Source organism: Brachyistius frenatus, unplaced genomic scaffold, assembly GCF_029030835.1.
Source record: "Brachyistius frenatus isolate BFR_SWC_R1_liver_20210118 unplaced genomic scaffold, ASM2903083v1 Contig_11, whole genome shotgun sequence".
Classification (NCBI taxonomy): domain Eukaryota; kingdom Metazoa; phylum Chordata; class Actinopteri; family Embiotocidae; genus Brachyistius; species Brachyistius frenatus.
This window is the reverse complement of record NW_027210610.1, coordinates 6,863,190-6,876,101: the sequence shown is the minus strand read 5'-3', so window position 1 is coordinate 6,876,101 and position 12,912 is coordinate 6,863,190. Positions and strand designations below refer to the sequence as shown.

At 42.4% G+C, this 12,912-nt stretch overlaps 1 protein-coding gene across 4 annotated transcripts in view; it reads left to right on the top strand.

The window, feature by feature from the left end:
• The window catches only part of LOC138617119 (disks large homolog 5-like), a 30,422-nt gene that overhangs the window by 4,678 nt on the left and 12,832 nt on the right, over positions 1-12,912 (top strand). For 3 of the 4 annotated variants that reach the window (XM_069691843.1, XM_069691840.1, XM_069691844.1), the window contains exons 2-16: positions 835-903; positions 1,698-1,866; positions 2,258-2,401; positions 4,072-4,255; positions 5,811-6,067; positions 6,495-6,807; positions 7,264-7,494; positions 8,807-8,991; positions 9,157-9,282; positions 9,527-9,659; positions 9,775-9,899; positions 10,295-10,470; positions 10,669-10,772; positions 11,340-11,432; positions 11,727-12,677. In XM_069691843.1, coding sequence (XP_069547944.1) covers positions 835-903; positions 1,698-1,866; positions 2,258-2,401; positions 4,072-4,255; positions 5,811-6,067; positions 6,495-6,807; positions 7,264-7,494; positions 8,807-8,991; positions 9,157-9,282; positions 9,527-9,659; positions 9,775-9,899; positions 10,295-10,470; positions 10,669-10,772; positions 11,340-11,432; positions 11,727-12,677 — 3,260 coding nt within the window. The remainder of the gene's footprint in view (positions 1-834; positions 904-1,697; positions 1,867-2,257; positions 2,402-4,071; positions 4,256-5,810; positions 6,068-6,494; positions 6,808-7,263; positions 7,495-8,806; positions 8,992-9,156; positions 9,283-9,526; positions 9,660-9,774; positions 9,900-10,294; positions 10,471-10,668; positions 10,773-11,339; positions 11,433-11,726; positions 12,678-12,912) is intronic. The other variant, XM_069691841.1, reaches the window with a different exon arrangement.

Sequence of the window (12,912 nt, the reverse complement as noted above, 5' to 3'; positions counted from 1 at the left end):
TTTATTAGTAAATGAGCAAATCTGCTATGTGTAAGATTTTGAAAATGTCTGACTATAGACTAATATTGGAGTAGCAAGGTGCATGCTCATATTTCATAAAACTAACATCATAATAAAGACCCCCCCCAAACTTTTTTTTTTTTTTTTGAAGAAAAATAAAACACTGGCAGACAGCAGCATTGCACCAATTATTGTAAATCATTTTTACGTCATTTATTTTTGACTTCATTATTTAAATTTTTACTATCACATAAAACTTCAAGACATCGCGGCTTACGCTGAATAATTGTTTTGGAAAAGTAAGCAAGAGAATTCTTAATGGCGAGAACAAGATGTATCAGTCGTTGTCCCTCAGATTCTTTTGAAGACTTACTTTTACATTGGTTCGTCGAATAACATGATCTTCATAATGCTTAGTGTTGTTATGAGGCTCGCTTTCTGTACAGTTAATTATGAATCACTGTAGGCCATAAAAGAAGGGGCTTTCACAGGGGAGGGGGGGGGGGAACTGTGTGATGTTGTCAGAGGAGATAAAAGGAGAAGCTCTAAGGCTGCAGCCTCTTTGGGGCCCTGGCTAGTCAGTATTCAAGCTCCCTGCCCAACTGATAATTAGCTACACTCTGCTGTCAGCCCACAGGCCCGTCATCCCAAGTTGGGGAAAGTCCCACCTTATTATTCCTCCAGCTGGCCTTTTTTTCAGTAAAGGTTCCTGAATGTAACCCAAGCTGCAGAGCCTTGATGTACCATACAATACTGGAGATAATCATCGGACTATAATGCAGACATGGTCGAGTACACCCGGAGCTGACTTTAATGTTTTTGTTCGCCTCGCAGGGTCCACTTACAGCGTCTTGTCCACCATGCCATCGGACTCGGAAAGCAGCAGCTCGCTCAGCAGCTTAGGTGAGTGTGGCGCTCGTGGCGGGGTGCGGATTTAAGGTGAAGAAATGTCAAAGGAAATCTTCCTGAGAGGAGTAAAAAAAAAAAAAAAAAAAAAAAAAAGGTGACCATTCTAAAGATCCAACCACAGTTTTATAAATAATAGTCGGTCACTGGTTGCTGCCTGTTTAGACTCTGAGCACATGCAAGTGATTACACAGATGTGAGAAGGATTTAGAAACCTTCTACCCCCAAACACACACACACACACACACACACACACACACACACACACACAGACCTGTTTCATTTAGTCATCCTCCGGCAGAGAGAGGATTTGACTGGTCTATGCTATTGAGAGGGAAACAGTATTTGTGAATACATCAAACAGAAATCAACCCACTGATGCAGATTCTGAGCTCAATGAATATAACAGTCAGGTGGATGAATATTGAAGGACAATATTTAGGTGATTTTGACTTCAAAGATGAAAGCATGATTAAAAGTGACAAAGTAAAGTCAACGGCGAAGGTGTTTCCTCCATAAGTTACTCTAAAGGAATGTATAGATATTGGGTCTAGGAGCCACAACAAAGAGCTCTTTATTATGGTTAGTTTATCAAGTAGGTAGGTAAGCAGACTCGTTTTTATTTTGTTTTTCTAGTGAAGTTTTCAGCTGAAATAAACATGGACTCGATTTTCTTCTTTTAGTTGTACACTTTGGTTTGTTTTGAAGAAATCGATGCAGCTGCACTAACACCCCCATCGTTTGAGCTTAGTGAACTGCACATGCCACCGGTGACATGCTGACTTGCGCAGGTACTCCCGGTCAAGCCTCCTCCCCTCCGCCGGCCCGCATGGACAGCCACCAGGTGAGCGAGAAGATGGAGACGGTTCTGTTCCAGCTGAGGCATGTGACACGCGAGAGGGACGAACTACGCAAACGTCTGGCCCTCTCCTCGCCCGGAACCACCTTCGATGACTGCAGGTACTGTTTTAATCGCATGCACCTAACTGCCCATTTTACAAAACAAACATTGACAGAAAAGCGGAGTGATCCCGTGTGGACCTGCACTCGCTGAATAGAGAGCATTTTACCTTGTTCGGTATCTAAAAGCGACGACGACAACGACAACAACAACAAAAAAAGAGAGCTATAGTGTTATGTGCCGCAAAATTGTTTGAAGATTTGCTCAACTCTGTAAAACAAGGGGTAAGCATGCAATTTTAAGGACGCCTCTCTTTCCTTATGCTCCCATAAGCACAGAGTTGGAATGTTTATCTCACTCGTGCTTCTCGCATCCTCCCATGTGGCGTCTTAAAACTTGACTCTGATGCATCACAATTTTTGCTTCCCTTCTTCCCTCTCTGTGAAACAGACCGAACTCCAAAGCAGGTCACGACTATGAGCGTCTGAAGCTGCAGTGCATGAAAGCAATGGCAGACCTGCAATCCCTGCAGAACCAGCACAGCACCACCCTGAAGAGGTGCGAGGAGGCTGTGAAGAAAGCGGACTTCTACCAGTAAGTGGAAAGCCTACTACAGGGACTTTGTAAATTTTTTAACAGGCGGTGCATTTGTGCTGTATGCATTCATGCTCAGCCTGCAGGGTTTGAGCTGGTATTCAGTTCCTCCTCTGACATATTCACAGCAGACTGCACAGAACAGATTTTATTTTTGTTAGTAATAGGGATGAAGCCTTTATACCAGTCCCAAAAGCTGATGAGTTAAGCCATGAAAAAAAAAAAAATCCTTGCAGCCCTTCATCAATTTAATTTCATCTTTTTGATTGTTTAAAAAAACGGCTTTTATTGTCTTTGTAGCAGCATGAACCCCAAGTTGTCTTTGAGACCGAAGGGTTAAGAGAGCATATGCTGAATTACTTCTCTATGAGTAATGCCCTTCTTGAAGAGTTCATGCCAAAGCATGCTCTGTAATCATTATCTGAACCCTGTGTGAACGGCATGACATCTGTGCCATGATGATAATGCCACAAACAGAGCATTTGTTGTCCAGTGATATAAGCTGTGCCGAGTTTACATGAAGGCAGAGCCGGTCCATTTGTGTGATTTAATGATGCCATACTGACTCCAAAGTGTAGGGAACCAACATCTGGCCCCCAATGAAAAGAGACAGATGAAGGATTATTGCCATGTTTAAGCCTCTCCTTCTGGGCCCTGTTTGCACATCAGAGAAAGTCTTTATTTATTACTAGTCGTGTCTGTTGCTGCACTTATCCGTTCACACTAAACACCATGCTTTGTCAATGGGCAATCACATTCACGGCATTCACCGTTGTATTCTACTTCGATCAATAAGTCACTCAACAGAAGGCGAAAATGTGTGCTCAGTAATCATGGAGGATTTTATTGGTCTTCTGAGTGGCTCATATTTGTAAAGTTAAAGCAGTATTAGATGCATCATTTTGTACCGTTCACATCAACTTAAAGGTGTTTAAACATCTCTGAAGTGGCACGAAGGCCTGTGATAATGAGACGGTACATAAAATACCGTAATCATTTTATTCCGCAGCTCCTAACCACTGTGTGAGAGTCTAGTGAAGAACCGTACGACTACAAATGGCTCCCTAGAAACCCAAAGTGATTTGGCCTGTGTTTGTTTTTTGTCATTCGGTTTGACTTTTGATTATTTACAGGGTACATTTATGGTTGGAAAAAAAAAAACACAGTAAATATGAATGTTGGGCTAAAGGGACACGCACATCAATTTCTTAAAAGTTGTTGGCATGGTTTTGAGCAGATTACATCTAAAATAAAAAGGGGGGCGGGGAGTGTATCTGAGTGTGAAATGATGTCCTTTTAATTTGTAGAAATTGTAGCGTTATTTCCGAGTAGCGCTGAACTGTTTCGTTTTTAAAATTACGGCAATCAACAGCAATGTTGATAATCAATTCATTATTGAAGCACTTTTATCGAGCTGAAGCGTGTAATAATCTGTCTCGGTATGTCTGAAGACCTCACCAAAGGTTCTGGGGACCTGTGGGATTTGGTTTGGACAGAATAAAAGTAAAAAGTCATTTATAAAAAGTCTATATTCTATGATGATGACTCGTTAGCTGAGCATTTGTTGTCTTGACATGGCTATATATTTTCTTTTTTGTGCTATAATGCTGACGTTAAGCTTGGCTGACAGCGCCTACGGTCCGACTGTACTTGTTGCGGTATCTCCACAGTACGCTGCACAGCCGTCTGGCGAGCGAGCACACCCAGCTGAAAGACGAGCTGGAGGCGGTGAGACAGGACAACATCCAGCTGGTCAGGGAGCACAACCATGTGAAGCAGGCCTGCGAGGAGCTGAGGAGGCTGCATGACGATGATCAGAGGGAAGTCGCTGACATGAGGATGCTGCACCAGCAGGTACCTGTGCGACTGGCGACGCCGTCACCACTCACCTGTGCTCAGATGTAGAATACAAATGGATTCCTGAACATTAAATGGGTGCACGGCGTCCGCACACGTGCTCGGACACGCCTTTCCATCTCGGGATGTCTTTGCGATGTAGTCGGTTGGATCTTGACAATTTGAGACGGAAATGAATCTAGTCCTGTGTTCATGATCATTCCGTCCAAAAGAATAATATTGCTCAGCCAAAATGGGTCAGACGTGCTTGGTGCTCCCATGTCTCCATCAATCAAAACAGTCTTTCAAATTAGAAAAATGACTTCTTCAACTGTTGGTCCATCTGTCATATATTTGGCCTCACTGCAGTCAGGAGGTCGTGTCATTACAAACCTTGCATAACCATGAGGAATGTCTTACGTGGCTATTTGATAGTAGGGATACATGCATCATTGTCTCCAGAGCTCATGTCATCATCAGATAAACTGCTGGTCAGCCTCCATTCAGATTAGGAATCAAATTAGCCAAGTGATGTCAGTCCAAAAGTGACCGTGCAGTTGTTAGATACCTGTCACATGCTACATATCGTCCTTTCTATTGTGTGAAATGTGTCCTGGTTTGTCCCTTTTTTTTGGTGCGGTCAATAGCCTATATTAGTGCTATTGGAATTTTGAGTGAAAAGGAGGAAGGATATGTGTCTCTGTAGGCGTTAGTTTTCGTGTTTCATTACTAACTAACTACGAGAGTCGTAAACAATAAGTCATATTGCACATCATTAGCACTAGATGAACCTGTTGGCGAAAATCGAAATAAAGTTTATTCAGTTGACTGAAGGCAAGTCACGCCGTACTTTCTGCACATTTCATGTATTTATATTTTATGTGTGGTCACTATGTTTCAGCGATTTACTTTTAGTTTCGAGTTTACTGAAGCACGAGGACTTTGCATGTTGTAATGAATAAGGCCTGCAGTCTCTCGTTTATGTACTAGTGTGCTGGTGTTTATGGAGTCTGTCTGGGATTACATGAGCAGACAGAAAGAAGTGAGACATCGTAAATCCACAGAAGAACTGTCAAATTTTCCAATGTGATTTAAAGGAAAGAGTGGTCACACCAAACAAATATACAGTACTGCACATTTTAAAACTCTTATTTTCTATCTTTTTAAGCAGAGAATAGCGAAAACTATTTCAAATAGTTTGAACTTTTTTGAAAACAACAGCACCAGTGAAGTAATGCCTTCCACTATACAAATCTCCCTTGCTCTGGCCTCCTAACTCGGCAAATAGTTGAGGACCTCAGCTTTAATTGATTACTTAAGAAATGAAGTTACTTTTCTGTGCCAAGACACTGTTCATTTCAGGCTTAATTTTTTCTAGATTAAAGCTAATCATGATATCATGTAAATGGAATTAAATAAGGCACTCCTGAATAGTCAAATCTCATCTTCATATAATTATACTGACACATTCCATTTCATTATTTGGCAGCGTCCCAATTCTACATTTTTTTTTTTTTTGTATGCATCGTGTCCCTTTTAATTCAGTAATGCATCTGAATTGTGTCATTTGCAGGTGATGAGAGAGGGGTCATCTGATGTCCTTAACAAGCTGTATGACGCAGCTGTGGACAAGCTGGAGGCCATGAAGAGTGACTTTGAGGCTTTGAGGAAGCGCTACAATGAGAACACAGCCAGTCACAATGCAGACCTGAGTCGTTTGGACCAGGCGGAGGAGGAGAACCACCGGCTGCAGAGACAGCTAGAAATGCTGCTGAAACAGAGAGATGCTGCCATCCACTATCAACAGCAGTACTCCTCTTCTATAAGAAGGTAACGCTGGAAATATCACACGACACACGATACCAGTAGAAGAAGCTGCACACAAAAACTCAGCAGATGCTAAAAAAAAAAAAAAAAGAAAAGACTAATGACGAACAGCAGTTGTAGGAAATTATGCTGCAAACTGAGTACTTTAGTTTAGCGCCAAAGTCAAATCTGCACAGTGCTTAAAACATCCTTAATCCCAGGCAGATGAAGCTTTGCAGATGAGCAGATGCTTTTCTATTTTAAGTTTTCTTTTATGATGTTGAGACTGCAAATTTGGTCAATCTGTGCTCTTACTGGGTGAGATTTTAATTTAGTTTTTTGTTTTTTTTGTTTCCCCCCTCCTCCCCCCCAAGTCAGAAATTATTCATCTGCAAATGCTGACAATGTATAAAGACTCCATTAAATCTACTGCATGACCTGTCTGGTACAGGTTTGACAACACGCAGCAAGAACTGTCCAAGGCCGCAGCCCAGAACCAGGAGCTGCAGCGAGAGATGGATCGGCTGCAGTCAGAGATGACACGGTTCAAGACCCAGCAGCTGAAGGCGGCGAAGGACTGCGAGAAATACAAGGAGGAGCGGGACTCTGTGATCAGCGAATACCGCTTGATCATGAGCGAGCGGGACCAGGTGATCAAAGAGGTGGACCGGCTTCAGACGGGGCTGGAGATGGCAGAGGCGAAGCTCAAGAACACCTCATCAGAGAGACGTGTGGCCAACGAGGAGCTGGAGGCTCTTCGGCAGGTAACGGCTGGAACGAAGCATCCTTTAGTCACATGATGCAAATTAATACGGGTTAGGCATTTTACATAAAGGATTAAATAAACAGTAGAGGGACAACTTTTTGGTCACAGATTTGATGAATCATATGTAAAACGACAACATAAAGTGACACCTATTCTTAAAAAGTCTGGACACAAGTTTAAAAACACCTCTTGGGAAGAAATAGGTTTTTGTAATCTTTATTTTTTTTTTTTATTTTTTTTATAAATAACACCTCTTTGTTCTATTCGTCTCACCAAAAGAAACAGGCCAACGGAGAAATTTTTTTACAATAATACAAAACCATTTTATAAATAAATATTTATTAAAGCTAGATACGCTTTTTGCATCAAAGTGACGCTGAAAATTCAGGAAGTTGTGAGTGTTTTATTTTAATTTTTTTTAACCACCTGCCGGTAATGCTTTTGTGACATGAAGGAGCTGGCCTCAGCACTGGTGGACAGGGACCGGGCAATCTGCGAAAAGAACGAGCTGCTGGAGAAATACTGCCTTGAGGTGAAGGACAAGGCCGAGGCTCAGAAGGAACTGAGCCAGGCCTGCAAGGACATTGAGACGGTGCGCGAGGAGAGGGATGTGGCCCGCAAGGAGAGGACGGAGACCATCATCCAGAGGGACCAGCTGCTGCGAGAGTATTACCAGGCCAGACAGGTAGCCAGACAGACGGGTGATTTATCATTACAAATGGAGGGATTGATTTATTTCACTGACGATAATCCCTTCATCCCTTCTTGTATAATAGTAGTAAAAAAAACAAAAAAAAAAAAATTTCCCCCAAGCTGGGAGGTTTCCACTCTTTGATTTTGTTTAGAAAGAGCTTCATCACTCTGTTTTTAGTGATTGTCAGATTACTTACAATAAAAGTCAGAGATTCCCGCATTAGGAAATGACCAACAATTATGGTGAGAAACCTCAACCTGACTGAGGTGCACAAGGAAACTGCACTGACTCAAAAATGGATAGTAAAGCCAAGCAGCACTGTAATTTAGCAGTGATGCTCATGGCACACTTATCAGTCCGTCTCAGTTTATTTAGAAGGAGAGGATGAGCGTGTGCTACAGATACATCAGGCAACTCGGTGAGATTTACATTGGTTGTGCTATATATGACCCACTTCAGACAATACTTCCTAATCCAATCTATGGCTGTTTGTCTCACACATCATGGGCTTAGCTTAGTTTTTTAGTAATTTACTTTAGGATAGATGGAATCGGTTAAGTTGAGAGTTTTTGTGCTTCCAAACAATTACAGTTTTCTCTATAGACTGCATTATAAAGGAAATGGGCTTCATTTGGTGTGTTGCTCCGTGTACAAGTCTAAAAATTAAACAATTGGGAAATCCATTTTAAGCAATGCATCAATGAATTCCAAGGCCAAACACACTATAAAACTACAGCTGCTTATTATAACATGTCACAAGCTAATGCATATCTGCAAAGTTACTGCAGAGCTGTATTGGTGGTATTGGGTGGTTAAATTAAGAATTAATAGCATTCGTTTAGTAATCTACACAGGATGTGTTTGCACAGGGAACTGCAGCGAGTGGCCAGATGACGTTAAATTGCGTTGCACCCAAACTGAGCCAGAATCAACATTTTGCCAGACAACGCTCTCTTTTTTTTTTTTTTTTTTTCCAGAACCTGGGCTTCAGGCACCCTGCTGAGCCAGTACTGTGGTCTCATCGAAATTAATGGGGGTGCTGCATTTTTGATGCAGTACTAATGTCGGGATGAAAGCAGCTTCAAAAGTCTCAAATGTGTTTGAGTGTAAAAGGTCCAAACCATGCAGATATTTTTAATGAGAGTACTTTTTTTTTTCCTGCAACAAAATCAACCAAAATTGCCAACAAAAATGTGTCCGTGCTGTCAAGCACCATATTGGACTAAAAGCTCTGAGCTGTCTGCATCGTTTGTACACTCTTGCATCAACATTCATCACCCAACATTTCCATCCACTCCTCTAGAAACAAGACTCTGCCACTTTGGACATGGAACGAGCCAACAAGGAGATTGAGATGCTGAGGAAGCAGTACGAGGCCATCTCTCAGGAGTTGAAGGAGGCCCTGCAAGAGGCCGAGGTAGCCAAGTGTCGACGGGACTGGGCCTTCCAGGAGAGGGACAAGATAGTGGCAGAGAGGGAGAGCATACGGTAAAAAAAAAAAAAAAAAAAAAAAAGAGACTGGGTTTTTGTTATGTGGAAATATGTGTTGTTGTTTTTTTTTTTTACACTGCACATCATTGCAGAGAGACTTGGACAAAAATAGATTTGTTTGTATTTTCTGTGACGCCTGATGAAAATGTTTTCGTCTCTCAGCACGCTGTGTGACAACCTGAGGCGAGAGAGGGACCGAGCTGTGAGCGATCTGGCAGATGCTCTGAGGAATCTGGATGACATGAGGAAGCAGAAGAACGATGCTGCACGGGAACTCAAAGAACTGAAGTGCGTCACCCTCCCCAACCCCCTCCGCCCCCCCTCCCACACGCACACTTTTATTTTACTTCTAGAAATAGACCCTCTTCTGCTCTATTTTAGGTCTAAAACTTTAGTGTTTTTCTGTAAGTTCCATTTGTGCGAGTGCTTCTCCTGTCTGGGGGTCTTCTGTGCCACCAAGTGGAGGAAGTATGCCACTGACTAGGCAAAGTTCAGAAGAAACAGATAACTGTACTTATCATGTTTTCTGCAGAGAAAAGATGGATGACCAGTTGGAAAAGGAAGCAAGATATCGTCAGCTTATGGCTCACAGTTCACACGATTCAGCCATAGACACGGACTCGATGGAATGGGAGACGGAAGTTGTAGAGTTTGAGAAGCACAGGGTAAGAACCATGTTATCATTTTCTCCTATGTAAAATGTACATGCAGTGAATAATCCAAATGGTCGATTTACACTCAAAAAGTTGATATATTTACTCATGTTTTGTCTGTTTTCAGGACATGGATTTGAAAGCACTTGGGTTTGATATTGCTGAAGGGGTAAATGATCCGTATTTACCAGGAGATTGTGGCATTTTTGTCACTAAGGTGGATAAAGGAAGTATTGCTGAAGGAAGATTAAGGTAAATGTCACCTACTCTGCCACCTCGGAACGCTGATTTTATAATTGCTTGCTATCGTTTGATAACTAAGTGTTGGTTCTGATACCAAAACATAACAGAAACAAGATTTTAACTGTTATCTAAAACAAACCATATCCAACCACTTAATGTGGTGTGTTTTACGTACCCTCTCAAGTTAGAGAAATTTCCTTGAAATATACGATTAAAGGAAAAAAACAAGCCAAAGAATCTGACCAAACATTTAATGCCACCTTTTGATACTCGACAAATTGCCATAATTAGTGCTTCATCAGGAATCGGTGACCATTGAAGTTCAATATCCAGCCCTCATTGTAGCTGATAACCTTTTGAAGAATTTTGATGAATAAAACTATCACTTTGATCTCTTTGTGCAGGGTGAACGATTGGTTGTTGAAAATTAATGATGTGGACCTGACCAATAAGGACAGAAAGCAGGTGATCAAAGCGGTGCTGAGTGGAGAGGGAGTGATCAATATGGTGGTTCGCAGGAGGAAGTCGCTGGGAGGACGGATCATCACTCCAATCCAGATAAACCTGACTGGACAGAAAGGTCAGCTTTAAGTTCTAATGAAGACATGAACTTTACTATTAAAATCACTGACAAGCTACTAATGACATTCCAGTGCCAGAAAATAATGATGGGTATATATTTTTTTTTTTTAAGACTTAATGACATTTATTTAACTGTATGTTCATTTTGTGTAATAAATATAAAATGATTTCTATTTTTCTCTGTCTTATTTCTCAGACTGTGGTATTGGCTTGGAAAGTGGAGTGTTTGTTGCCACTTTAGCTGCAGGAAGTCCAGCTGCCAGAGACTGCAATCTCACCGTTGGTGACAGATTGTTAGCTGTGAGTATGCTGGCTAAAAACTTGTTTAAGTTGCATGAGGAGAGCCCATTTAATGCAGAGAAACGGCAACTGGGCTCTGACATGGGCTTCTGGTGCCCTCTACTGACCATAAGCATGTTGTGTTTAAATCAAGGAACACACTGTGTTGGCGTCCTAAACCTTCACTATACTGATACTATGAAGTACTTACCATCTATGTATCTTCACAGAATACCGTTGCGATAGTGAGTCCTTCGGAAATGTATGTATTTGCAACTTTGTGCTAATATTAAATTATGCGGTCAATCCCTCAATGTTGGGTAAACAAGAAAAAGATATAGAATTATGTAAAGTTAACGAATGAAGCAAATTCTGTCACTCATAAATCAAGCAAGTTTAACTTGTATCTTTTGGCGTTCTTTACTTTAGTGTGTCGTAAGAAATTGAGACACAACCATCTCGTATACCAAATTGTCGTGCAAATTTAAGATAAACTTGTCCTAACTGACGGCCTTTAATCAGTGAGGTGTGGGGAATTCATCATGTCCTGGCAAGTAAGTTGTACATTTGTTTTTGTCTTGCACACAGATCAATGGAATTGCAGTTGATAACAAGTCGCTCTCTGAATGTGAGTCTCTGCTGAGGAACTGCCACAACTCGCTCAGCATCTCCCTTATGAAGGTGAAAACCTCAGACCCCAGACAAACACCAAACTCTACACTGTTGCACTTCCTAACTTCAACAAGCCTTGTTTTCAAAATCATATATACTGCTATTATTTCTGACCTCAGGGTAAGACACTAATTATGTTTAAAGGCAAGACGTACGTTTTCCTGATCAATTTGAATGCGAGCAATATCTTGAGCTTTTTGCAGGATATTTCACAATTCTTTTTATTCTTGCATTTGTCTGTCTCTTAAAAATTAAGGATAATAAACTAAGCATTTTCAATTTTGTACCTTTCCTCCTCGACAGTTCCTTCCGCAGAGCTGTTCTGGCCAAAGTTTATTTGAAACTTTGAGGGACTCGGAAAAAACCCCGCAGCTCCAGTCCTGTGAGGTCCACACCAAGAACTGCAGGAACTCCAAGCACAACTGCTCCACACAAACCGACATCTGCAGCTGTGACTTGGGCAGAGGGGATGAAATGTGTAAGGATGCGGGTGACTCCTTGGATAGCAGCGGCGGCAGCGCTCATTCCCACCACAAACCCTTTTCCAACGGCTCGCTACACTCCCACTCCCTTTCCAACTCCCACAGTCCTTCAGAGCCCCACCCAGAGTTCTGCTACAGGAGGCAGGACCTTCAACATCGCCCCTTCACCTTCACCCCCGTTGTCCCCGGCTGCAGCTCACCTGTGGACCGAGTGCAGAGCTCGCCAGTGAAGCCTAGCGGAGGCACGTGGCCTAAAGTCATAGCCGTAGCTTCTATTTCGGAGTGCACCCAGCTGTCCATCTACAAAAAACCTAAACAGAGAACGTCCATCTTCGATGTGAATGCTTTCAGGAGACCTGAAGCTGCCCCAAAACTCGACTACATGTCTCTGTCTCAGTTGCCCAAGCACTCGCCGCAGAGCTCGGTGTCGGAATCTGCTCAGACACCTCCCACCCCACCAGCCAGGAGGGACTCGTTCCGGTTCAAACATCGGCAACAGAACAGCTCGGCGTCTGACTCCACCATCACTACCGGCACACCGCCAGCCTCCCCGGCCCAAGCTACGGGCCAACAGAACGAGGGAGAGGTTGGGAATCAGTTCTATTACACTGATGCTCCTCCAGGAGAGCCCAAGAGCAGCTCCAAGAAACCTGCTGAGGTGGGGGCGGGTCGACACAGGACACAGGGGCCGGAAAGGAAGCGGTACCGGCCAAAATCAGCACCAGCACTACGGCGAAACGTGACTCCAATACACATCCCTGTTCCAATGCAGGTAACCGAGATACCGTCCTTATGATCTTTGTGATGTGTTGATGCTTCCTGTAACTTACATGTTTATTGACCTCCCTTGCCACACATGTCAAATATGTTCATTTAATTTTTTTTTTTTTTGGAATTGTTGGTCAGACAAAACAAGTATTGATAGACATGTTGAATTTGTGGTCGAAATATTTGCGGATATTTCATAGATTGAAAAAAAAATTGGATTACGAAAAGTATTATCAGGG